The sequence below is a fragment of the Leptidea sinapis genome, chromosome 38 (genome assembly GCF_905404315.1).
Source record: "Leptidea sinapis chromosome 38, ilLepSina1.1, whole genome shotgun sequence".
NCBI classification, from domain to species: domain Eukaryota; kingdom Metazoa; phylum Arthropoda; class Insecta; order Lepidoptera; family Pieridae; genus Leptidea; species Leptidea sinapis.
In genome coordinates this window covers 7408741-7434784 of record NC_066302.1, presented here as the reverse complement: position 1 = coordinate 7434784, position 26044 = coordinate 7408741, and the positions used below count along the sequence as shown (strand labels likewise).

The following is a 26044-nucleotide window of genomic DNA, read 5'->3' as shown; positions in this document are numbered from 1 at the left end:
GTCACTTTTATTGAATTCTAAGCCTTCCATAATTTTCTTATCAAGTGCTATTCTCATTTGTCCTTCATTTAGATGTGCTAACTTTCTATGCCATTGCTGCATTTTGCTTGCTTCGCAGTAATTAGCTTTCTCTTCTATGTTTTCTTTAACGTAGTACAAACCGTCTGAATGTCTCTCAGCTTTTAACAGAATTTTATTGTTTCGCATCACGATAGCATTTTTTTGTTTAAATAAAACTGTTCCACCTTTGTCTGTTATTTTTCCAACTGACATTAGATTTGTAGTCAGCGATGGTACGTACAAGGCTTCAGTTAGTTTCAGATTTGGTATTTTATAGGTGTAAAGTTTTGCTGGACCTCGTCCTTCGATTTGTGCAAGACAGTTTTCTGATGCTAACCTTAACGTTTTGTTATCAGCTTTGTCCATATTAATGAATCTTTTCAATTCATGACTCATATGTGACGTACATGCGGATGTACGACGTCTTGACAGCGGTGTCAAGACACCATTTCTTAATTTTTTCTTTATTATCAGACGTATTTAAGCATGTTTCTTCTAAGCAACATAGACTTGCATTATTTTTATTAACTCGGTCCTCTTTTGACCAGCATTCATGAGCTTTGTGTCCTTTCTTTTTGCATTTAAAACATTTAACAATAAAGCTTTTATTTTTGCCAAGTTGTCTACTATACAGCGCCTCTTGTTCAGAGTTTTGTTCACTTGTACTAGCTATATTTTTTCTTGCCTCAGCTTCTTCAATTATCTTTATTTTCAAGTTGTCTGGATCTGGTAGATCATCCCTGGATTCTATTGCAATTCTAAAATTTTCAAAAGATTGAGGTAAGCTGTAAAGCATCATAATACTAAGAAGATCTTTATTAATTGGTATGTCGATATCTGCTAGTTTATCGACGATATCCATAAATTTATTCAAGTGATTGACAATATTATCACCATCTTTCATCTTCTTCAATATCAACTCTTTCAATAGGCTTGCTTTTCTTGCAGGACCTTTGCTATAATATATGCTTTCTAGCGTATCCCAGACATCTTTACTTGTTTGACAATTTTTAACTTGTTTTAATTCGCCCGGTGATATTATGAGAAATAGCTCGGCTAATGCTAACTCATCTTTTTCCATATAGTCATTCAATGCATCACCTTCTCGCGTTGGTCTCTTAATTTTATTTGAAACATAGCTCCAAAGGCCAAGTTTTAATAGTACAACTTTTGCATGGATCCTCCATGTATCGAAGTTTTCTCTTTTCAATTGTTTTATGTGCACGTGATTACTCATTTTTCTCTTTTATTCCCGTTTCTGGGCCCATAACCTGTTATATGAGATTGAGCAGAGTATCAGCAGTAGACTATGAGCAAATCAGTGCATTCACCATTGTTTAATATAAGAAAACAATTTTATAAATTAATTACAACTTTTTATAAGCATGACAACGTAATAACTACTTTGTAGTCATAGTAACCAAAAGTCACTAATTTCTTCTTCTATGAGTAAGACCTCTATGATAGATGCTTTATTAGTGATGTGCTTCTGTGGTTGTTAAGATCGTTTTTTTGTCGACTGTCAAATTGTGTCACACTATCGCTTTTTTGTCAATTGTATCCGCTCAGTAATCATTTTAATATTATGCTTTACTGGCTTAGAAAAAATACAGAGTGTGAATTTATTTAACCTAATTATTATAAGTAAACCAAAAAAGTTTCAATACTATAATTTTTCAACCGTTTTGATAGTTACTACTGCACCAGTTAGGTCCATTTGCACAATGCTTCATAAATTCAGCTATCATGAGATTAGGTCTCAATGTTGACAACTGTAAGTACAGTGTCGAATAAAATCTTGTTTATCATGAAATCTAATGATTTATAATGAAATTATTTTACTAAATAACCATAATTAATAACTGAATAAGTTAATAAGCAAAAAATAGGAGCATACCCCAACTTACCCCTTGGTGTACTTCAAAACCTCCAAGGCAACAGTTTTTCGGTAATATTCGAGTAAGAAAAGGGGCCACGGGATATAATCTCATTGCTTCCTTGATAACAAACTGAATATATGATTGTTTCTTGCGCCGAATTTCACTAATTTCGCTTATATTATCAGATAATAAATACAAAATCCACATTGAGGTGTAAGCGGTCTGCAAATGAATTTATATAAATCCTGGTAAAAATATGTATCAAACTTTTATTTAAATTAAAAAAAAATTATCAATAAGTAAATAAAAAGCATAATTATGTTGAATCAAATCATCTATTCGAAGTTCGAACACTACTTATGGCTTGACTAGAGAAACTTTTAACCCCGAGATAAATAATTGCAACAGTTTCATTGCGGTTTTATTCAACAACTATATTGAGATGTCTTTATATTGGCATTTTATGACAAAGCCAGCAAGTATTCACTGGTAAAGTCGAAGTAATCACACTAGTGATTTTAGTGAAGCTACGTGATGTTACGTAAGTGAAAAAGCACTTGATGCCGTTGTCTGGAATGCTGCCTTAAATGCTTAAATGTATTAAAACGGGGGTGAATGCTAAATAAAAAATATTATTTTCTAATAGAATTAATTTTGAGAAAAAATGCATTTATACCAATCTACTTAATGAAGTTTTCCAACAAAAGTAACAAAAGAGCATAAGTCAAGTGTAAATGACGATTGCCAAATAAATCTCTGAAGAAGATTGATTAGTCTCTGCTTCCTTCAATAGATAACAATGCTTTAAGAATAGTCTACTTCTAAAAATGATTCCAATATTAACAGGTGCGTACATCATTCCGTTTTTTTTTTGGGTAAGGATTACCCGTATAACCTTTATACATTGAGTAAATTTTTATTCAATTTAATATTCATAAGTGATGCAGGAGGATAAACCAGTATAAATACACGTGTCACTGATGGTATGTGATCTGCGGCCAATTCTCTTGTAATGACATCTTCTCTCATAACAGCGAACTCACAAGAACCTTACCGAACCTAATATAGTCAAATAATCGCACATATAAATTGGAATACCTTAAACTCATTGGTACATGGTGGGCGAGGAAAGAACCGGGGGCAATGTGGTTATAGAGTCATCGGTTCTACCTATAGCGCCACTGACGCTTTTAAAAATTACTTTGCTACAAAATATATCATCAACCTGAAAATAAGAGGAATTAATGTATGTTATTCTTTGATCTCACCGTATCCCCTGCTGCCATAATAAAATCTGTTAATATTCTAGATATAGTTTTTTCGTCCATATTTTCATCAATTATTTTATTCAATAAACCATTGTAGTTCCCTTTCTTTTGTAAGTGTAACATTTCAGTAACCAATTTATTGCCTGAAAGTTTTAAACTAATGAGTTTAATTTTATACTTTTATAATTTAAGTAAGATATGTCCAGAAAAAATTATTTTCTGAACATTAAAGAACGATTATTAAAAAAATTCGATAATCTTTCCAACTTACATACCCAATAGTAATGACAAGTCTACACATTCCTTAAAATCCCTCCAGAGTTTTAGGTTAAGTTGTTGGCACAAATTTATTGGTAGGCCGTATAATTTCGTCGTCGTTTCAAATATATCTTTCACAGATGACGAAAACTTTAAAAGCAATTCGTCGTAATGTCTGCTTGGAGTTGGTATATTTGTTCCCATTAAGATATTTATAAGAACTATAAAGAATAAAGCAATATTATTAATTGATGAATGTAAGAATACCTTCAAATATAGATACATACCAATAATGATAGAAAAGTAGTCAGACAAAAAATATTCTGTTAAGGCTCAGCGAAAAGTCAAATATTTTAAATGTTTTTGTTATTATTAAATTTGGCACCAATATTAATGAACGATTCGAGACTCAAACCCACGACCTCTCGGATTGCATCCGAGCGCTCTTTCCAACTGAGCCAACCGTTTGAAAATGCATGGGTCGTAAGTTTCGGTATATCTTGTTCAACACTCAGGTTGTGGCTCCATCTATATGATCTGTTGATAAGGTTATCAACAGGTCATATAGTTGAGCAGGTGCTCAACCCCACTAATTGCATGTTAGGAAATTGACTTGAGATGTCTCTCTGTCAAACTCTAATCAATTAAGTAAGTTTGAATAATTAATACCAGAAGTGAGGGAATCACTTAAAAAAAAACAAATTGTTTATATAATTTATACTTAAATATAAAAAAGTATCTTATCTTCACTATTTAAATTGGAAATAAAAGTATAGAATGTGTTTCTGAGGCTCGTAATCTAGGCATCATTTTTGACAAGAGTTTGAGGTTCGAAAAATATGTGAATAAAACTATAGCTAACTGTTACTATCGACTTAAAACACTTTATGGTATAAGAAATTACATTAGTACTCAGTTACGTCTTAGACTATGTGATTCACTTATTTTGTCAAAGCTGAATTTCGGAGACGTGGTATATGGGGACCAATTACTGGCTCGCTCTAGGAAGGCAAAACGCGTGTGCACGCTACTGCTGGAGCATACCTGCCCGATCCCATATAACTCCGTTTTTGAACGATGCCGGAGTTCTTAAAATGAGTTGCCGCAGAAAAGTTCATTTTGCATTTATGCTTTTCGGTGTAATAAAATCCAAAACACCATACTACCTCTACCGTAAATTGTCTTGGCTAGGGGATCTCAACGCCACTTATTTAACAAGAGCCTCGCAATATGGACTGGCTGTCTTAAAACACCATAGTGCTGCATTTAGAGGAAGTTTTCGCTACAATGCAACCAAATGCTGGAATAATCTTCCACCTCCTCTTCGTGAATTACGAACCGTCGAAAATTTTCGACGGAAATGTAAGTCACGATTCTTGGAACGACAAAAACAAGATCAGCTTTGAGAGCATTGGTGGTGAAAGTATAGGTGTTCTCCAGTTTTATAGATATATGTTTGTTGATATAGGTTTCTTTTAATACTACTGCTTATTTTAAAACATCTAAATATTTTATTATCTATTTGACTATTTTGCATTGAATTTTATGTATATATTATTATTAGGAATTATTAACTGTATGTCGAGCACACTGTATCTCCAATGTTAAACGGGCACCGCTGAAAATCAGTGCTGTGTCATAGCCACGGCCGTGTCACAGATAATCCTGAGTCGGTGACACATTTCCTGCACTGCACAGGAACTCTCCAATATTAAATCTATTACTATTTAAATACGTTCTTTTTCGGTTTGTTTTGTACTTTTATCTTTTTATATTAAGTGTGTCCTGTGAGTGTGAAATAAATGTTTTTCTTTCTTTCTTTCTATTTGTATGGCGGTAGAAAACTCATTTAAGATCGCTGTTGGCGCAGTCGACACAGCTCCCACATAATACTTGGTTGGCTTTATGCCATAATATATAAAACTTTTCTACAATGCATACAAATATTTAAAACGTAGGTACGTACCATTTATAGACAGTTTGTAAAACTCCGATGAAATATCAATAATTTCCTCATTATTTTTAACTTTTCTCTTCCAAGAATCAATAAACTTTTCAATTGTGTTTACGATCGGTTCTCGAAGCGTCAATTCAGCGCCGTCTCGTAACAAATGCTTATTCATTAGTCTCCTATTGGACAACCATTCTTCGCCGTTCATGAACAGAAGACCTCTTTGACAGCCATACAATTTTTCATACAAAACCCATGGGTCTGGTAGTATATGCATAGGATACTTTCCTTCTAGATTCATGAACAATGTTTTAATAAGTTCAGCGTCGCTAATAAATATTAAATCGGTTGTACCAAACTTTTCCGTGAATATTTTACCCAGGTTTTTGTGGCGCTCATCAACATATTCATGAATTCTACAAAATATATTCATTTTTTAAATTTATTTATGACATACATAATCACTGCAATAAATTTTACACATACCTTGTTCCTCTACCTCTCATAAATAAATCAATTTTCGTCCCTATTATAGGTAGAGATGTTGGGCGCGGCATCTCTGATAAAGATTTTAATTTATTTTCTTGCCTTCCTATGACGCTTCTTAGCTGTTTGGAGCTAAATTTTCGAATCATTTTGGCGATTGTCTATTAAATAGAAAACTAAAAGAAATTATTACAAATTAATCAAAACCTTCCAATTAATGTGACATAATATACCTAATTAGCAATATTTACACCAGAATAATTACAGAAAGAAAAAAAAATAAGTAGGTAGGTAGTATTACTTAACATTTCATATTTTTGCGAAACAATTTTTGTGCTGTTTAAATGATTATAATATAATGCTTAAATATTTCAAAGCGTATAAATAAATGAATTTCATTAAAGTTCATTTACAATTTTCATGCGGCCACCGCCACTTAGCCCACCTAAATTTCGTTTAGGTGCCAATCTGACTATTAAATCGAATTTTGAATAATTATTTCATGTTTTTTTTCATGAGTTATTTTGAAAGAAAATCAGTAATACATCAAAGATAGAGATAATGCAATTGCTGATTTTTACATTAAGCATATTGTAGGTCATCAACATCAACTAAGCTGTTTAAATACCGTTACACTTTAACTTTCGAAAAAGGGTGATCCTCACATACTCGTACCATAAAACCGGCTAGTAATGCTTTTTTCAAACTGCTTATAGCAGGAAATACTTCCCTATCTAGACTTAAATACACACATTTCATGAACGTTATAATGACCCTTAGGACCTTCTCTAACTTGTAGGCGTCGGACGTGTCGGACGTCTATAACACGTCGCACCGCCAGAACCTAAGCATATGTCGCTTGTGCCGTCGCGGTCGCGAAGGATGGATATTGTGATGACCTTCTTAAAAGTTTTTTAAATCTACGCATACAAACGTATTTTAAAATTGCTGCTATTTGTAAAAACCAATGACACAGCCAATGAGATAATATTCAATCCAGTCTTTATTTTATTCAAATTTGAATGTAAAATTTATATCCTTTTAGTGAAATGCACACGTGGTTTGATACTTTTGCACACACAAAGTTACCTAACTGAATACCTAATTATAAAAAATAATATACTTACGTAAATAGTATGATATGGTTGAAAAAAACAAACATACATCACGATGCAAATTTGTACGTTTTAGAATTACTTATACTTTTACTCTTAGATTAAGGATTGTTCTGTCCTCTAACTAGATACCGTAGGCGTAGTTGCAAAGTGCGGCAACTAATACTACGCCCAAGTGGGTGTACTCGAGCCAGTCTCGACCAATGTGTCACGTTGACGTTCCACATGTTCTGTTAAACTTTGCTAATAATGACACTAAAATTTGCGTTGATTGGTTGTAAAACTTTGTAAAAATGAAAAGAAATAAGAAAGACACTGGCTGGTAAGTATTTTGTATTTTATTTATTTCAATGTAAAATAACACAAAGCGTATGTTACAAATTTTGAAAGATGCCATTGAGTGTCAAGATGCTACGCACACAAGGATCTAATAGTTGCCGTTATAAAAAACTATTGTTGTCGAGGACAATCCTTAATCTAAGCTTGTATGTACTATTATCAATCGCGCTGAAATAATTTTGTTATTAATTGGCAATTTAATTGGTGTAAATTTCACTAAACTTCAATACTTACTAATCACGTAACACTAATAAATTCAATACTCACATTGAAAAAATCTTGAAATTACTTACCACAGCAAATAAAACTAAATAGTTTTGTTGACATGTAAGTGAATCAAAAGCTTTTACACTATCCTGTTATAGGTACGATGATTCATAATATTAACAAAATGTCAGCGATAAAATTTGACCCTACTCAGATTTCGTGTTCACATAACAACAACAGAGAACAAACTAATAACGTTTTAAATTTTATTATAGCTTTCGGTGTAGTTTATCTTCACAGGACTTGCGTCAAAGGATCGTGAATAATACATTTTTTAAATTATACTTTCAAACGATATCTACCTATACATATTGTAATAAAATCGTAGCAAAGTAAAAGCGGTATCTACATTGAATATTTTCTTAAAGATTACGTGCTGTGAGTTCTACAAAAATACCGAAGTACAAAAGTAGTTTATAGAAGTTTTGTTTGTTTGTCTGAAAGATATAATTCAAATTTTGTATGATTATTTTTAATAACAAAAGATCGGGACTTAGACTGCTTATAGCGTCCACGCAGACGACGTCGCAGGAAGCAGGTCGTATAGTATCGTATCAAAAAAGTTTTTTTTATTCTGAAGCACTTTTACAGATTTATGTTTAAGTACGATTTTAGTTTGCATAATATTATTTATTATAAAAAATGAACATTTACAAGAATATTAAATGAATTGCACTTTATTTTATTAGAACGCATAAAAATACTGAGAGAGTTTTTTGTGCCGTTTCTGGTGGTAGACATCAAAAATAGTTCCTATAAAATCATCAATTAATTGAAATTTTAAAATAAATTTGAAATTATGATTTATTAACTGTAACCTGTTATATTATATATCATTGTATTTGATGGATGGATTACTAATTGTGACAGTAATCACAACCATCATGTTCACGAAGCATCCTTATAGAAACAATGAATAATTCAAGCTCTAAAGGTTGATACATCCAGTATACGATTTAATTTATATATATACAGTTTATTATTTATTGCTTTTTATGAAAAAATAATAATAATTAAACACGATTCATATCATATAACAATCATTGTAAAATATGCTATTTGATTTAAAAGAGTGGCCGTTGAGTTTTTTATATGTTCTTCTTAGATGAAACCGACTCCAAAAATTACAATAATCGTAACTAGAATTAGATTGTATAAAAATACGCAATTATTTTTATACTTTTTAGTGCATATTATATCTATTGTTTTGGAATAGTGTTTTTGAAGCCAGTTTTTTTTACAACCAACAACCAACAACTTGTCTAAATATGTGCAGATATACTAAATTTATCGATGCAGCAATGAACGTAAGCGCTTAATTGAAGAGTTCCGTTAGTTTGCCATGGATTCCGAAATCAGAACCAAACCAAACTCCCACTAAACTATATTTGAAGTATATCCTTTCCAATAAAAAAGAATCATCGAAATCGGTTGGCGCGATATTGAGTTATTCGTAAATTTATCATCCAAATTGCCATACGTATGTATACACACGGGAAGCACCAGCTTTCAAATAAAAAAAGAATTATCAAAATCGGTTCATCCAGTCGAAAGTTTTGAGGTAACAAACATAAGTAAATAAGGTATTTAGGTGTGATCCATGATAGTAAACTAACCCATAATAAGCACATCGAAATAATAACACAGAAGGCTTATAAAAATCTAGGGTTTATTCTACAAACTTGCGAACCTTTCAATGACATCTTGTGCCTAGCGCTATATTATGCTTACCTACGTGCGAAGCATCCTTGAATTCGCAAGTCCTATCTGGAGGCCTACATATGAATGTTATATTGACCGCCTTGAAAAAATTGAATTTTTAATCTCAATTCATTCCTTTAGACTACAAAGAAGCCTGCAATTATGATAAAATCGATACCTTGGAAGACAGAAGAGATGTAATTGATATGTTACTCCTTTATGATATATTACATAATAAATTTGACTGTCCAGATATCTTAAACAAAATATCATTCCAGGTACCAACATTGCGCACTAGGCATACTAATTTATTTAACATTCCCTTTGCTTCTACTAAGTATCTCAAATGTTCACTTCTATTTCGAATTCCTGACATATTTAATAAGTAATTTTGTTCCGTCGACATTTTCAACTTATCACGTCTGATGTTAAAAAAACTGATATTAAACTGTTTAAATTGCAGGAGTTAATCATCAGTATTTTCAGGATAAATTATTAGTCTCACATCGTAATTTAAACATTATATTCGAACACTCACATTCACTCACACCACTTACATTCACTCACACTACTCACATTCACTCACACTACTCACATTCACTCACACCACACAACCTACTCACCGTTTCAGTTACTCAATATGGATAGGATTTCTTCTTTTCTTTCTATTTAATTTTTTCTTGTAATTTTTCTAGTATTTTTCGTTTTTGTCTTAAACTACTTTGTCACATACTTATTGTATTCCTTTTAATTGGCGTATCTATTCTGTATTATTTTTTATATACTCTTTTCATTTTGTTAGCTGTAAGGAATCATAAATAAATAAAATAAATAAAAAAACCGACGAATTGAGAACCTCCTCCTTTTTGGAAGTCGGTTAAAAATTGCAATGCACCTACGTTCACGTTGCTGTATTACAAAATTCAGTAGATCTACACAAATTCAGTTAGTGTGGTTCAGATTAACTATAACGATCACTAAAAATCAAAAAATAAAATTTAACAAACATCAACCGACATCAAAAACACTATTCCAAAACAATAGATATAATATGCACTAAAAAGCATAAAAATAATTACGTACTTCTATACAATCTAAACACAAAATCTAATTCTATATAGTAACGATTATTGTTATTTTTGTAGTCAGTTATTTTTTTGTTAAAATTTTATTTAAAGGCCTTGTGAACAATGATTAGCAATATTATATTTTGTATATTGTAAACGGCTTACATTACGTGAACAATTACATACTAGTGCTATTTACACGTTATCACGGAAGTATCGTTTACCTAGTGATAGTTGATACTTATTTACATTGCAAGCTAATATTTTTCAGATTTCCGGTGCACCAGATCATCATCATCATCATTTCAGCCGAAAGACGTCCATTGCTGCACAAAGACCTCTCGCAAATATCGTCATGACGTTCGGTCCTGCACTTCCCTTATCCATCCTACACCAGCGATCTTCACCAGATCGTCAGTCCATCTTGTGGTCGGCCTACCAACACTACGCCTTCCGGTACGTGGTCGTCATTCGAGGACCTTACTGCCCCAACGACCATCTGTCCGCCGAACTATGTGCCCTGCCCACTGCCACTTCAGTTTCGCAATCATTTGGGCTATGCCGGTGACTTTGGTTCTCCTACGGATCTCCTCATTTCTGATTCCATCTCGCAGGAAAACTCCGAGCATAGCCCTCTCCGTTGCCCGCTGAGCAACAGTGAGCTTTCTCATAAGGCCCATAGTTAGCGACTACGTCTGTGTTCCGTATGTCATCACTGGCAACACACATTGGTTAAAAACTTTCGTCTTCAGAAACTGTGGTATTTTGGACGAAAAGATTTTACGGAGCATCCCGAATGCTGCCCCTCCGAGTTGGATTCGACGAGTGACGTCTTTCCCGAAATTGAACCTGCCCAACTGGATTAGGAAGACATCTTCCAATGCAGCTGTGAACAGCTTCGCCGATACAACCACCCCTGCAGTCAAATAGGCTTCGAGAAGTGATGTTTTTAAGAGAAATAAATTATTATTATTATTATTACTTTTATTATTACTCCTCCGTCCTCTGTATAACCTGCCGCGGCGCATGTTTTTTTTATATAAGAGGGGGCAAACGGGCAAGAGGCTCACGGGATGGGCAGAAGTGAGACAACCGCAACAACAGGTGTGTCAAGAAATCCGATGCCGGCCTTTAAGGTGGGAACATGCTTTTTTCTTGAAGGTTCCTAAGTCGTATCTGTTCGGGAAGACCGCAGCCGGTAATTGATTACACAAAGTGGCTGTGCGAGGCAAGAAATTTCTAAGGAAAGGCGCGGTTGTGGAAGGCCAAACGTCTTCGTGATGCGGGTGGTACTGTACTATACGTAATGTCTGGTGGTGGAATTCAGTCGCTGGAATCAACCCTAACAGCTCCTCTACACACTTACCGTGATAAATGCGGTAAAAGATGCAGAGAGAACCCACATCTCTACGCAATGCCAAAGAATCAAGCCGATCGTAGATGACTTGATCGTCGATGATTCGAACCGCTCTTCGTTGTATGCGGTCAAATGGAAGAAGCTGGTACTGCGGAGCACCCGCCCAGAGGTGAGAACAGTACTCCATGTGAGGCCGAATTTGCGCCTTATAAAGTTGCAAGCGGTGGCTTTTAGTGAAGTGCTGTTTCGCCTTACTGAGTACACCAAGCTTTTTAGAGGACAGTTTGGCCTTCTCTTCCAAGTGACCACAGCACTGAACGTTGTTCGATATATCGACGCTAAGTATGCCAATACAGGCTGTGGTAGTTAGAGGAGCGATATCGAATCAAAGGGATACTACAAAGGTAGACTTTTTAGTGGTGAACGCACAAACTTGTGTCTTCTTGGGGTTGAATTGGACTTAATTTTGTCGGCCCCATTCCGAGACTTTGCAAAGCAAAGCATCGATTTCAGACACAAGTTTATTCCGGTTCTCGTCGACGCTAACCCCGGATATGTTAGCACGGCCGGTCTAGGAAGCATACCCTGCTGCTGTCGTCTGCATAGCAATGAACACTGCTGATTTGTAGCATATCATTGCTATGCAGAAGAAACAGTGTAGGGGATAGCACGCAGCCTTGCGGGACACCAGCGTTTATGGGCTTTAAGTCGGAGCATGCACCGTTGATAACAACCTTGATGATCCGATCGGCCAAAAAGCTAGCGAACCATTTGCACAACTCTCGGGAAGCCCATAGGATGGCAGTTTCGCTATAAGCGCTTTATGCCACACTCGATCGAAGGCCTTCGCTATGTCCAAACTCACCGCCAACGCCTCTCCCTTCGACTCAACAACTTGCGCCCATTTATGAGTAAGGTATGCAAGAAGATCACCAGCTGAGTGACCCTGACGGAAACCGTACTGGCATTCGCTGATGAATGCCATCGGGCCCGTTCGATTTGTGAATATCCAAAATGAGAAGCGCCTTAAGTACGGCACCAAGCCAGATTTTTACCTTCGGCATGTATGACTCGCACCGCGGATTATTCGGTGGTGGTGCACCTTGGTCATCCAGAGTCGAGTTGGACGCGAGGAGGGATCCCAGGAGATCAGCTTTCTCTTTCGCGTCATGGGCCAGCGAGTCTTCGTCCCTGTGCAGTGGCGGAATGGCTGGCTGGCAGAAGTTTCCTTGGACAGCCTTGGCGAGTGACCAGAACGCACGAGTTCCCGAGGGAAGGCGTGCAAGTCTCTCGCCAATTCTGCCAATGTGCTTCGACTTCGCATCAGCAATAACTCTTTTGAAGAACATGGAGGCATCATTGTAGTGTTTTTTAAGTTCGCTGGAATTCATATCCTTACTTACCACCGCATTGATAGCCTGATAGCACTCCTGTTTTCGGCGAGAGGCCATTTTGAAGGAGCGGTCAAACCATGGTTGGGACCTGCCACCAATAGGCACAGAGGAGGATGGAATGAAGAGTTCCATTAACAATACGTTATGTTTTTAAAGTAATAACCCTCACTTCTAGGATTAATACACAAATAAAATTTCCATATCTTGCAGTACCACATCAGCAACAGCGGCAGCAGCGGTATCTGGATCACCCAGCGAAAAACAGATCTGCCTCCACGGGAAGGATGCAAAAAATACCGCATCTCATCCCACTCTGCTGACCTATAGTGCCACACGCGGCGACAGCCTAAGAAGCGAGGCCGTGTTAGGCGCGTGATCGGCACGGTGCTCCGAATCATGCAGTGGACCGACGACCCCAGAGGAGGGCCAACGGAAACTAGGTAGCCATCTGGGTGTGAGGTAAACAGAAGGTCCAAAAGTGAAGATGTATGTGGTCTACGGTACTAAAGCCTAAAGTACACGAGTTAATGAAAGAGAATTGGTGCCATCTAAGTCTTATAGTCAAATTTTAATTAATTCAAAGAACTTGACATTTAAATAAACGGTGTAACTCATTATTTTACGTAAATAAAAATATTATATTTGAGTATGAGTTTCTCCAATAAATAAATAAACAAACTTTGCCCTTTATAATATCAGTGTGATTTTGATTAAAAACGTAAAAAACCTCCTACTGAACAGTTTTTGATTGGAAAATAGGGACAGACTGACGAACGTAAATCGAATAGCAATCCTCTTTTTCGTCAATATACTGCTACTCCACTTATGTCACTGTCCAAATCGGGTTTTAAATTCAAAATACTCAGCTGAAACTGAAATAGTGTTTACCTTGCTGCCTATTGACCAATAAAATTTTATAAAAGTGGAGGAAACGCAGAAATATTCTATACATTTCTGCATAGATGTACATAGCAGTCGAAGGTTATTATCGTGTCATTTGTGGCATGTGCCATATTTCGGCTTTGATTTTGTATGAGGTGCATTGTCTATATGTATAGAATGTCATTGGCTGTGCCTCATTGATTGAAATTGAATGAATTAAAACTACGCACGTTGTGTAACGCGGAGCATTTGACTGATCACGTGAGTATATCTGCGGTCTTCGAGAGAACGTGACGATGCCTGTACTTCGATGAGCAGACTACTGGTGATCTGCTGCATGATTCTATTATATATCTACTAGTAAAAAATTGTAACTGATACTTCAACCTTGGATCTTACTGGTTTTTATTTATTATATACAGAACAACGTCTGTCGGGCCAACTAGTCTTCTATATACAATTTTAAAAATAAATTGCTGTTTGTTAGTCTCGCTAAAACACGAGAACGGCTGGACTGATTTGGCAAATTTAGGTCTTGAATAATTATTTGTGGAAGTGCAGAGAAGCATATTTTAATAATAATAATAATTTTTGATGTTATATGTTATTGACAAATTCATAAAAAACATTCTTTTATTTATTATATATACAGAACAATGTCTGTCGGGTCAGCTAGTATTATATAAAAATGAATTGCTGTTCGTTAGTCTCGCTAAAACTCGAGAACTTCTGGACCGATTTGGCTAATTTTGGTCTTGAATTAGTTGTGGAAGTCGAGAGAAGGTTTGAAAGGTGTAAATAAATATGAAAAACCTCGGAATTAAATAAAAACAACAATTTTATTTTTCCTTTGATGTGTCCCCCGTCGTTAAAAGTAAACTTAATTTTAGCTAACTATAGTTGGTAGATTAAATACAATTGTTAACTATCTATCAGATTATTTTTATGTAGATAGATAAATCTTAAGTTTTGTCACAAATTAAATTTCTGAACGCAACCATAGTATTTGAAATTTGACAACCAACTATGTAGATTTATAAATCTTAAATTTTGTCACAAATAAATTTCTGAACCTAACCAAAATATTTGACATTTGACAACCAATATCAATTCATCATCTATGTCGATCAATACTTTATACAAAGAGTGCATCTTTGTGAGTGACGATTACCGACACGTGGGCGAGAACTTTATTTACTTCGGTTATCTTTTGTGATAGTATATTTCAAATGATGTGCTCTGTTTTTTACACGCTTTTTATTAGCTTCACCTGTAAGTATGTATGTTTGTTTGTAACCGACTCATTTGGGAGCGATTTAAACCGACTTAAAACAGCCAGATTTCTTCAAACTTTCTAGATTTATCGATGGCCGATGACAATACATTAATTTGATAAAATTATTCCATTTTTCAAATTGCAAAATAACAATTTTTCAATTTATATAATTTTCATCTATCGTCTATAAGACATATAAAAATAAATAAATAAATAAATAAATAAATAAATATATATATATATAAATAAATTTCAAATAAATATATATAAATTTCAACCATTATCTTTAACCTAATTAATTAGATTTATCTAATATTAGGCAATTTTCGAATACCAAAGAGAATTTTTAATTCAGCAATGCAAATAATGATTTAGAAAAACTACAAAAAATGCTTTTATAAATAAAGAAAACTAAAAAGCGTTTTTTTTAGTTTTTTTAAGTACTATTTAATTTGTTGATCATTTGTGATAGTGCTACTTTACTGATAAGGACCCCAGAACTTTTCTCACTTTGATTAATTACAATTAACCATGCCGAGGACCTGACTTTGGTCGCCGCAGTCAACCAAATGTGCGAAGAGCTACCTCACTTGCTAACCGCAATAATGACCAGAGAGAGACAGATCAAGAAAATAATCGTATTGCTATGTCAGAATTGCGTTCTTTAGTGAGTAACAATGAAGTACATAGGCTTAGAATGCAACGAGTTCGTGCAAATCAAACAGCCATAATATTGTCATTCGAGCTGACAAAACACCTGCCGGTAATCACACAAGGAGGCTTAATAAACCCACCATTGGCGAAGTGGCTGTTGTCATTGTGGGAGAAAACTTACAATCTAAAGCAATTATTCTTATTTCCAATATTTGTTTTGTATGGACATATTTTCTATGAGATAATTTATTGATGCACGGTTTGACAGTTCTACTGTGAAACAATTTCATTATAACAACAAGGTCCATGTTTTACGAAATAATTCTTGATATTATGATATATTATTGACAAATTAATAAAAAAACATTATTTTATTTATGATATACAGAACAACGTCTCTGGAGTCAGCTAGTCCTCAATATAATTTACTATACTATAGTAAGCCTTCTTTGTCAAAGAAGTCATATTTCTTGAATTTGTGCTCAGTGAGTAGTAGTATACTGTATGTTATTTTATTGTAAAATTGAATACCAAAACCGTGAAGGAGCTCTTAACTCTAGCAAACTTATTATAATCTACTGAATAAAAATTTCTCGTGTCACAGTGTCCCTCTTGGATTTAAAAAATGATGCCAAATTCGTTCTCTGCACCCTCGAGAACCTCGGATTCGATATCAATATTGTTGAAATCACACATTTGCGCGGCGGCTATCTTGGATTTTAAATATGACCCCAAATTCTTTCTCTGCACTCTCGAGAACCTCGGAGACGATATCAATATTGTTGAAATCATATTTGCGAGGCGGCCATCTTGGATAAAAAAAAACAAAAGAGTGTGTGTACTTATGTACACGCGTTAGAAGTTATACTTCTTTGGCGTATGGAAAAATAAATCAAATGGTTAAGATCAAAGATAGTAAAAATACTCAGCATTTAAGGTTAATATAAATATGTATAGATTTTTTTTATCTATACTTACATAAAATTTGTTAATACACCAGAAACAAAACAAAACGAAAAATAAATATTTTTTAGTTATTAATGTAATAATTTTTAATTAACGATGTAAATAAATTATACATACCGACAATTAACCTCAAATCTATAAAGGCACTCAAAACAGTTTATTCAAATCAGTTTTATCACTTATATTCAATATATATAGATATACTAATTAATTATTAGTAAATACTATCACCGTCGTATATGAAATTGATTTAATTAAAACACCAAAATAATATTTATTTATTCACACTGTTTAATTGTACTGTTACGAAACACGGGTTCTAAATATAAAAAAAATAATATACAACTTGAACATAGTTATCGATTTTCATGCCACCTAGAACTAACTTCACGATGTAGAATTCAGGTGTCGGTATGCGCGCGTATCGTCAAAATTCAATCTCATCATTTTTCTCCATCACGCCAAAAGAAGTATAACTTCAAAAACAAAATGGCGTGTAACCGAAAATCGTGATGTTTTGCTATAAAGTTTCACTCATATGTCGATAAAGAAGTTTCACTTCAAAAACATACTGACGTTTTGAGAACCTCCTCCTTTTTTGAAGTCGGTTAAAAAGATTGGCCGTTAATCTCTTTCTCGTTCTCACTTATTTAAAAGAAATATTCATAGTTATTCAAAGCGCTTAGTTTAACCCTAATTGAATTAAGATCATTTGACTTTGACTTTGAATACTTATAACATCATGTGGCGTCGTACATTTAACATTATAGCCTCCAATCAATATCTACCAATAAACACAAAAAGCCAGTGTTGCCGATCTGTGGGGAATTCCCCAAAACGTGGGGAATTTTATACTTATGCGGGTATAAAATGGGGAATAAAATTTTTTATGAAATGTGGGGAATTGAGGGAGTTTCATTTAATAAAGAAATATATTTCTAAAAGAATTTGTTAAATTCATTAAATTATAACATTTTAAATATAAATGAGATTAAATTCGATAAAAAAAAATTTATTTCCTTATTCAAGTCAATCATTCCTCCCGCTCATCTTGCTACGCCAATCTTTCGTCGGTAATTAAAATATCTTCATTTTTGACTCCTTCTATTTCCTCTTCATTGTTCCCGTTAGAAATTTCTAATTCGTCTTCAAATGGCATTAAATGGCAAAGCACGAAAATGAAGTCACCTTAAATATTAAATATTCTCTATGAATTACAAATATAATACAAAGTTATTTTTAGCATGATTAAATTTCAATAACAATAGCAATTTTATACTTATCAATTACCTTGTTTTTTTTAAATACATAATAATTCTTGTTATTTATTATAACAATCTTCATGTCACCAAATTTGTCCGTTACAGGATCAATTTCTTCAACAAAATTCTGCATTTTATTTTTTAAGTTAATTTTTTTTTTTTAAATCTTACATGTTTTAAATTATAAAATGTAACACTATACACTGCTATTACTTGAATATCTTTAATATTTATTTTACTTTTCTTTTATTTTTAATTTTAATTATAATCACTCTAATATTTTTTTTTTAACTTTTAACAGCAATTGTTATCAATAATTTGAACGTGCACTACTTTATTGTTGTATTGTAAATGCTGATCATATGTTCTGCCGCTGTTCAATTGTTTTAATGTTTAGCTTACAATAAATTGCGTATATTCGAGTCGGAGAGAGTATAAAGTTTTTTATCTTTAATGTTTTTCACGATTTTACATACAGTATTCATAGTGTATTTTAAATTACAAAAATATACATTTGGTAGAAATTAATTCTAGAAATAAAATTATTCTTATTGGCTTTTAAGTATGGATAATTGGTTGCAAAAAAACGACACAAAGATGATGAGGTAACTCAATAATATATATTCAATAAATTCGTTGGTGATAAATAAGTAAAATTTATTTATTAAGCACAGAGATTATAAACTATTAGTGATTTAATTTTTACTAAAATATTTGTAAATAAGTAAAAGATTTTTTTTTTGTATTTTAAATATATATATATATATATATTTTTATGCAATTTTATATCAGATAAATGTATTTACAACTCACTTTTTTTCCAATTTAATTAATTTATTTATATTTTTTAGTCAGTGGTAATGGACAATAATGCGGTCAGTAATGAAATTCTATGTAGCAGTACTAGTACAAGCAAAGAAACATCCGATGAAACCAAAAAAAGAAAAACACCAAAACGATTTAACAAATTTAATGAAAATTGGTTGAATCAGGCTCAGTTTAAGGGATGGTTGAAGAAGAAACATTCAGAATTAAAGAATGGCCACGATCTAGCTGAATGTACTGTTTGTGTAAAAACACTATCAGCCCACAAAAGTGACTTAATTCGTCATCTAGAGTCTGATCAGCATAAAAAATGTTGGAAAGACGTCAGTTCGTCAAGCAAATTAACATCAATCTCGGAAATGTCTGATTTAGAAACTCAAACACGTCGGGCAGAAATCAAAATTGCAGCAATGTTGGCTTCGAATGACTTACCATTTCTTCTCGTCGATACATTGGTTCCACTGTGTGCCAATGTATTCACAGACTCCAAAATCGCTCAGAAAATGACCTTGGGACGAACTAAAGCTACGTCAATTGTAAAAAATATTTTAAGTGAAGCATTTTCAAATGAAATTGTAAATTTACTGTGTGCCCAAGGACTTTATTATTCAATAATTATGGATGAAGCTACCGATAAAAGTGTAAAAAAGCAGTGCGCATTTACAATAATCTTTTTCAATCAAGAAAAAATGGAAGTTCAAACTCATTTTTTAGATATGATTGAATTACCAGGTGGTACTGCTAATGAACTTTATGAAGCGCTGAAAAAAATGTTGTCGATTCGGAAAATACCATTAACTAACATGATAGGCTTTTCTTCTGATACATGTAATACAATGACAGGAGTAAATCATTCTGTATTTTCTTTACTAAAAAAGGATATACCTCATATAGCATGCATTAAGTGTTCCTGTCATATGATCAATCTATCTGCAAATAAAGCATGCTTAAAGCTCCCACGTTCTGTTGAAGATCCTATTCGGAATCTTGGATCTCACTTTAATAGAAGTGCAAAACGGATTGATGCGTTTAAAGAATTCCAAGAACTTTTTGGAGTAAAAATTCACAAAACCCTGACATTAGCACAAAGTCGCTGGCTATCGGTTAAAGGCTGTGTTGATCGTCTCTTGGAACAATATGTTCCATTAAATCATTATCTAAGACAAAACTGTTTTTGATGATCCATCAGAAGATATGTTGTCTACCATGGAGAATAAATTTACAATAATATATCTAGAATTTATGTCTTATGTTCTTGGACTAACAACTGATTTATATATCTTATTTCAGTCAGAAAAGCCTCTTTTGCACATTTTAAAGCCAGAAGTCGAAAAATTGGTGAAACAAATCAGTGCTAATTATATGAAAATTGATTATAACCGATCTTGTAAAGAAATTTTAAAAGCTGATTTTACAAATTTAGATAATTTTGTCGATATCAAGAATATATATTTAGGAATACAGGCTGATAAAAGTTTGAAAGAGATTAGAGAAAATTCAAATATACCTGATTCATCTATCGTAGATTTTTTGAGAACTTGCCGCGCATTTTATATAGAACTTGTTACGGATATTGTAGTTAGATTTGATTTTAGCGATCCTATATTTGATATAATAAAGATAGTTAATCCAAAAGTGGCTCAAAAATTTGAAGTAAAATCATTAAATTATGTTTTTGTTCGATTTCCGATTTTATGTAATAATGTTGACCAACAACAAGCGGATGTAGAATGGCGAGATCATGCTTTATTAAACTACGATGAATTAAATTTAGATGCATCAAAACCAGCAGATGAATATTGGACCGATGTATTTAATTTAAAAAACAAAAGTAATGTCTGTTTATTTCCAAACCTGAAAATTGTAATTACTGCACTGTTGTCCCTCCCGTTCTCTAACGCTTCTGTAGAACGCGCATTTAGTAATTTAAAAAAAATCAAGACAGATAACAGAAATAAATTAAATACCGAAACTGTTAGTGCTATTATGATAACTAAGAATGGTCTTTCAAAAAACAGCGGTTGCATTAAATTTGAACCATCAAAAAAAATGAATAATTGTAAGATTCCTAAATAAGTTATATTATAATATTTTTTAATTAAATTTGTTTTGTCACATTTTGTAACATTTAAATTGTTCTTAATAAAATTATTAATAGTTATCATCTTTATTTTATTTCTTTAATGAGTATCATTATTTTTCTTTAAATTGAGTTCATAATACTGTTAAGTTTAAATTATCGCGCTATTATAGAGATTGGGGAATGAATGGGGATTTTTTAAATTACTAGTGGGGAATGTGGGGAATTTTATCTTTGCTTGTGGGAATGTGAGCTAACCCCTGACGGCAACACTGCAAAAAGCTATCCCAGTGCAGAACTCGTAAATACAGTACTTTCATAGCTGGCAACATATTTTTCTAATGGCGTCTGTTTTGTTTACAAAATATTTTGCTGTTTTGACGAACGAATTAGCTTACATTAAAAGTTGTGAAATAGTATTTAGGTGTTACATGTGATTTTCTTATTATAATTTTTACTATAAGACGCTTTGTGACACCCTTTCACTGCGCAGTAAGTCATTTTTCAATTAAATTTCGCGCACTGATTGTCCTGGAAGTTGAGAGAATGACACTGACGCGGCGGGAAACGTATGTCGTCATAAACGACCACATTGAAACTGCTTCATTTCGCTTGGACCTACTCACGTTCTAAGCGTTATTATTCTATATGTGGGATTATTTTTAATCCAAGTTTGCGGCCGCACAAATTTTATGATTTCAACAATTTGATATATGGATATCAAAGAGAATACATTCTTATACTTTCTAATGGATACTGTTTACTAGGTTTTCGAGGTAGTAGAGAACGAAATAATTTTGGGACCAAATGGGTGCCAAGCAAAACCAGTATTTTAGCAATAATAATTATACCTATGGATATTTTTTTTAAATTATTTTCATTCATGGCGTTTGGTGTAGATCTAGAAATTTAAATTTTATTTGATATAATATCTCATGCAACGTGATAGCTTTTTTAATAAGTTCGTGCGAATTTGGACTTGCACTTGGGACCAAATGGGCGCCACGCAAAATTATTATTTCAACAATGTATGGATATCGCGGCGACAATGTATAATTATATTCATTCGTATGTTTTGTTGTTTTTTATATGAATTAGAAAATCTTATTTTATTTGATATATTTATCTTGCAACGTGACAACTTTTTAAATAGTTCCTGTTGAATAGATCTCGCAATACAGAACCAGAATAAGTGTTCAAATACACATTAAGTTCAAAATTAATAAAAATACATGTGCTATTTAAAGATACGGACAGCCCGTGCTGTTCACTAGCAGTAATACACTCGGTCCGAGTGTACTTGCATAGTGACAACCCAGCTTTATAGATGCAGCTCCTAAGTACTACTTAAATAATGGGAAAATATTACTCTGATTGGACTCGACTACGGGACGACTTTTGTGAACTAGATGCAATATAATTATGGTAGAGTATTGTGGGATAATGCAGCCGATATTAATATCAAAGATAATGCAGAAATTCCTAAGTAATAATAATGAGATTTTTTTAAAGAATTTAACATTTTAACTGTTTCCTCTCTATGCATATTCACGACATGCTAAGCTGAAACATTTCGAAGATTAGGATTCGTACTGCGAAACTCTCGAGACTTCCATAATGCATTCGTAATACGATTACTATATTATGCCCTTATCTGAAGGAAAGTGGAAACAAGAACCTGTGTCTGGGATCCCTACGAGTAAAAGTACGGACTGTTATTAGAAAAAGTGCACAAGGCCTTCCTAAGATACCTGTAGAAACGTTGCTATGGATATTATCCCTTCATATTGTATCCAACCATATTTCTCTTAGATGGTTTAAGTTTCAATTACCTGGAATTCAGGCGGACTTGCGACCAGCTAAAAATTATGTGTCGAATTTTAGATGAAGACTTTGATGCTCCAGATCTTCATGAGCAATTGTGTCGTATACGTGTCCCCAAATTCAATAATCTTCGCCCACGAAAAAATAAACTTTTCATGGTCCCGCTTCATCGCAACGTTGCCCAAGCCATGGCACGTATACCGTGTATGAAGGGAGCGACCACCCCCATGATATTTCATTAATAAATTTAATAAAAATAAAATGGACAGCAACACCTCGACGTGGCAGTGCATGCCTTCAACTACGACACCTCACTAATTATTAGGTTCGATAAGCGGGTACGGGTCACCTGTTGTTAAGTGATCACCGCCGCCCACAATCTCTTGCAACACCAGAGGAAACACAGGAGCGTTGCCGGCCTTTAAGGAAGGTGTACGCGCTTTTTGAAGGTACCCATGTCGTATCGTCCCGGAAACACCGCACAAGGAAGCTCATTCCACAGCTTTGTAGTACGTGGAAGAAAGCTCCTTGAAAACCACACTGTGGAGGACCGCCACACATCCAGATGGTGAGGATGATATCCTAACTTGTGGCGTGTCGTGCGAAGGTGGAATTCGGCGGCAGGAATCAGTTTAAACAGCTCTTCGGAACACTCCCCGTGATAAATGCGGTAGAAGACACACAATGAAGCGACGTCTCTACGCAACGCCAAGTGATCCAGCCGTTCACAGAGCACTGGGACCCCGACAATTCGAGCTGCTCTGCGTTGCACGCGGTCAAATGGATCGAGCTGATACAGGGGTGCGCCAGACCAGAGATGACAGCAATACTCCATGTGTGGCTGGACCTGCGCTTTGTAGAGCGCTAGTATGTGGGCCGGCTTGAAGTATTGCCGTGCTCTATTAATGACACCCAGTTTCTTTGAAGCCAATTTGGCTTTGCCTTCCAGATGACCACGAAATTGGTAATTGCTCGAAATTTTGAGACCCAGTATTCCGATACTAGGCGAGGCTTTGAGGGAAGTGTTGTTGAAGAGCGGTGATACGACAGTGACAGACTGTGATCTCCCCAATGTTAAGAAAACATTCTAAATGTTCCTATAGTAATAAATTTCATTACTGATTCTAGTTTAAAGGAGAAACTGTCTACAGGTCATTTCAAAGTCTGAAACACTAAGGCGGCACGGCACACACGCTATGTTATGCTTGTTACCTGTGCAAGCAAAACCGACATGCTCAAGCGGAAAAAGAAAAATGGGTTCTGAGGAGAGTTCGCATTTAATTTAGTATATTGCAACTGTTGCATCAATGAGGGACTTGTGCTTTGAGTATGATGTGGGATAGTACTTGAGATGGTTTTCGGAGTAGGAGAATGTATGAATTATTGGCCTCTATGATAGTGTGGATTAATCCTGTTCTGTTACCTTTCTGTGCTTAGATTTCCCATCTCTCCTTCAAACATGTGCCATTTATAATTTTTTTACCTATAAGGTGTTTTCCCGTTGCCCTTAATTTCAAAGCTATTTATTTACCTAGTAAATCATACTGGTCTTCTGGCGGTGGCAGTGAAGCTGCAGGTCGTTTGAAATGATGCCTAATTGAATTTAATATTTCATTTATTAATTTATCTGGCTCGGTGTTTTTTTACCGGGTCTTGATACTCTTGGTTGTTGTACGGCTGGCTCCTGCTGCAGTTCTTGAGATACAGAGTTTTGTGTTGTATTTTATGGAATTACTTCTGTATCCATAGTTGTGTTATCATTAGAATCGATGATGTTAGCAATTTCCTTAAACAATAATTTTTGAATCTAATTCCTAATTCATTTGAAAATGGAAAAACATAGCGCAACAAAATTGAAGAAACATGGAATTTACCTATTGCTTAGGTGCGATTGATGGTAAGTATATTGACATAATTCCACCTGCTGACAACGAATCTATTACTATAATTATGCTTATAGCAATAGTAGATGCTAATTTTACGAATTTCTACTGGTTGGTTTTGGAACTAATGGCGGAATTTGTGATGAAGGGAGTCCTACAGAATACCAAGTTTTTTGAAATACTCCAGGATAAAAAAATTAAACGTCCAAGCGCTAAAAAAATCGTCAAGTCTCCCATATGTATTTGTTGATGATGACGCATTCACTTAAGAATTGCTACAATAAACTAAACCCGGATCGACTAGCTGATTTGCATTCATGGGAAAGGAAGATATTTAATTATAGATTGTCTGATGCTAGACAGATTGTTGAGCCTGCTTTCGGTATCCTAGTTAGCTAGCTATTATACCTACTGAAATAAATCTAGCGTATAATAATATACAAAAAAATATATAATGAAACACGTAGGATGTTGTTATGCGCCCCGGGAATCTATATATATATATACAATGAAAATGGTCTTTGTTTGAGGCTCTTTCAAGCCTAAACCACTGATCGTATCGACATGAAACTTGACCACCATTCGATGCGAAATTTATCTTAGATGGTTTATGGCAATTTTTTTTATTAAGATGAATAAAATTTAATTTATTTCCTTTAAAATATCGCCCAGCGAAGCGGGTGGGAACGGCTAGTGTTTTATAAAATAAAATACTGCAAATTAATCTATTATCATGGAAAAACTGATTAACTTGTAGCGAAGCCAAGGAGACATTTTGCAATATACAAAACAAGGCAGAGTATCGCGGCGCGATAACTTCGTTGTAACTTAAGTATTAAGGTTTAAATTGATTGTATCTTATAAAAATTATAGTTTCATAAATAATATTTAATCGGTATCCTTGGTTCATCAAATAAACGACCAAATTTAATAATTTTCATACAAGTTCGAAGTTACATTTTTTTATATACCACACGTGCGCGCACACACCTGTACACGCATACGACCCACGCCACATTTGTTTAAAAAGCTATTTCTTACCTCAATTTCATCGGCGTCATCTCTATTCGACCGCGAATTACGAGAAGTGATCGAGAAATTCAAACATGTCATAGCACCACAACGAAGGCTTCATTATAAATTTTACTAGCCGACGCTTTGGATTCAGTAGATTCAATTTTTCTATTTTCTCCTCGTACACTACTTCGAAGCGCATTAATTTTTTGACTTTTGTCCCATTTGCCTGTCT

General features: G+C 34.1%; 1 protein-coding gene across 3 annotated transcripts in view; it reads right to left on the bottom strand.

Moving 5' to 3' along the window:
• Positions 1–25982, bottom strand: part of LOC126975941 (cytochrome P450 315a1, mitochondrial) — a 36514-nt gene extending 10532 nt beyond the window's left edge. Inside the window, exons 1-7 of one of the 3 annotated variants that reach the window (XM_050824062.1) lie at positions 25837–25982; positions 24444–24698; positions 5904–6079; positions 5433–5833; positions 3484–3687; positions 3209–3351; positions 1968–2162 (exon numbers count right to left, since the gene is read on the bottom strand). In XM_050824062.1, the coding sequence (XP_050680019.1) occupies positions 1968–2162; positions 3209–3351; positions 3484–3687; positions 5433–5833; positions 5904–6052 (1092 nt within the window). In that variant the 5' untranslated portion in view covers positions 6053–6079; positions 24444–24698; positions 25837–25982. Of the gene's footprint in view, positions 1–1967; positions 2163–3208; positions 3352–3483; positions 3688–5432; positions 5834–5903; positions 6080–7650; positions 7792–24443; positions 24699–25836 lie in introns of those variants that run through there. The other 2 variants (XM_050824061.1, XM_050824060.1) reach the window with 2 other exon arrangements.
• Between the last annotated feature and the right edge of the window lie 62 nt (positions 25983–26044).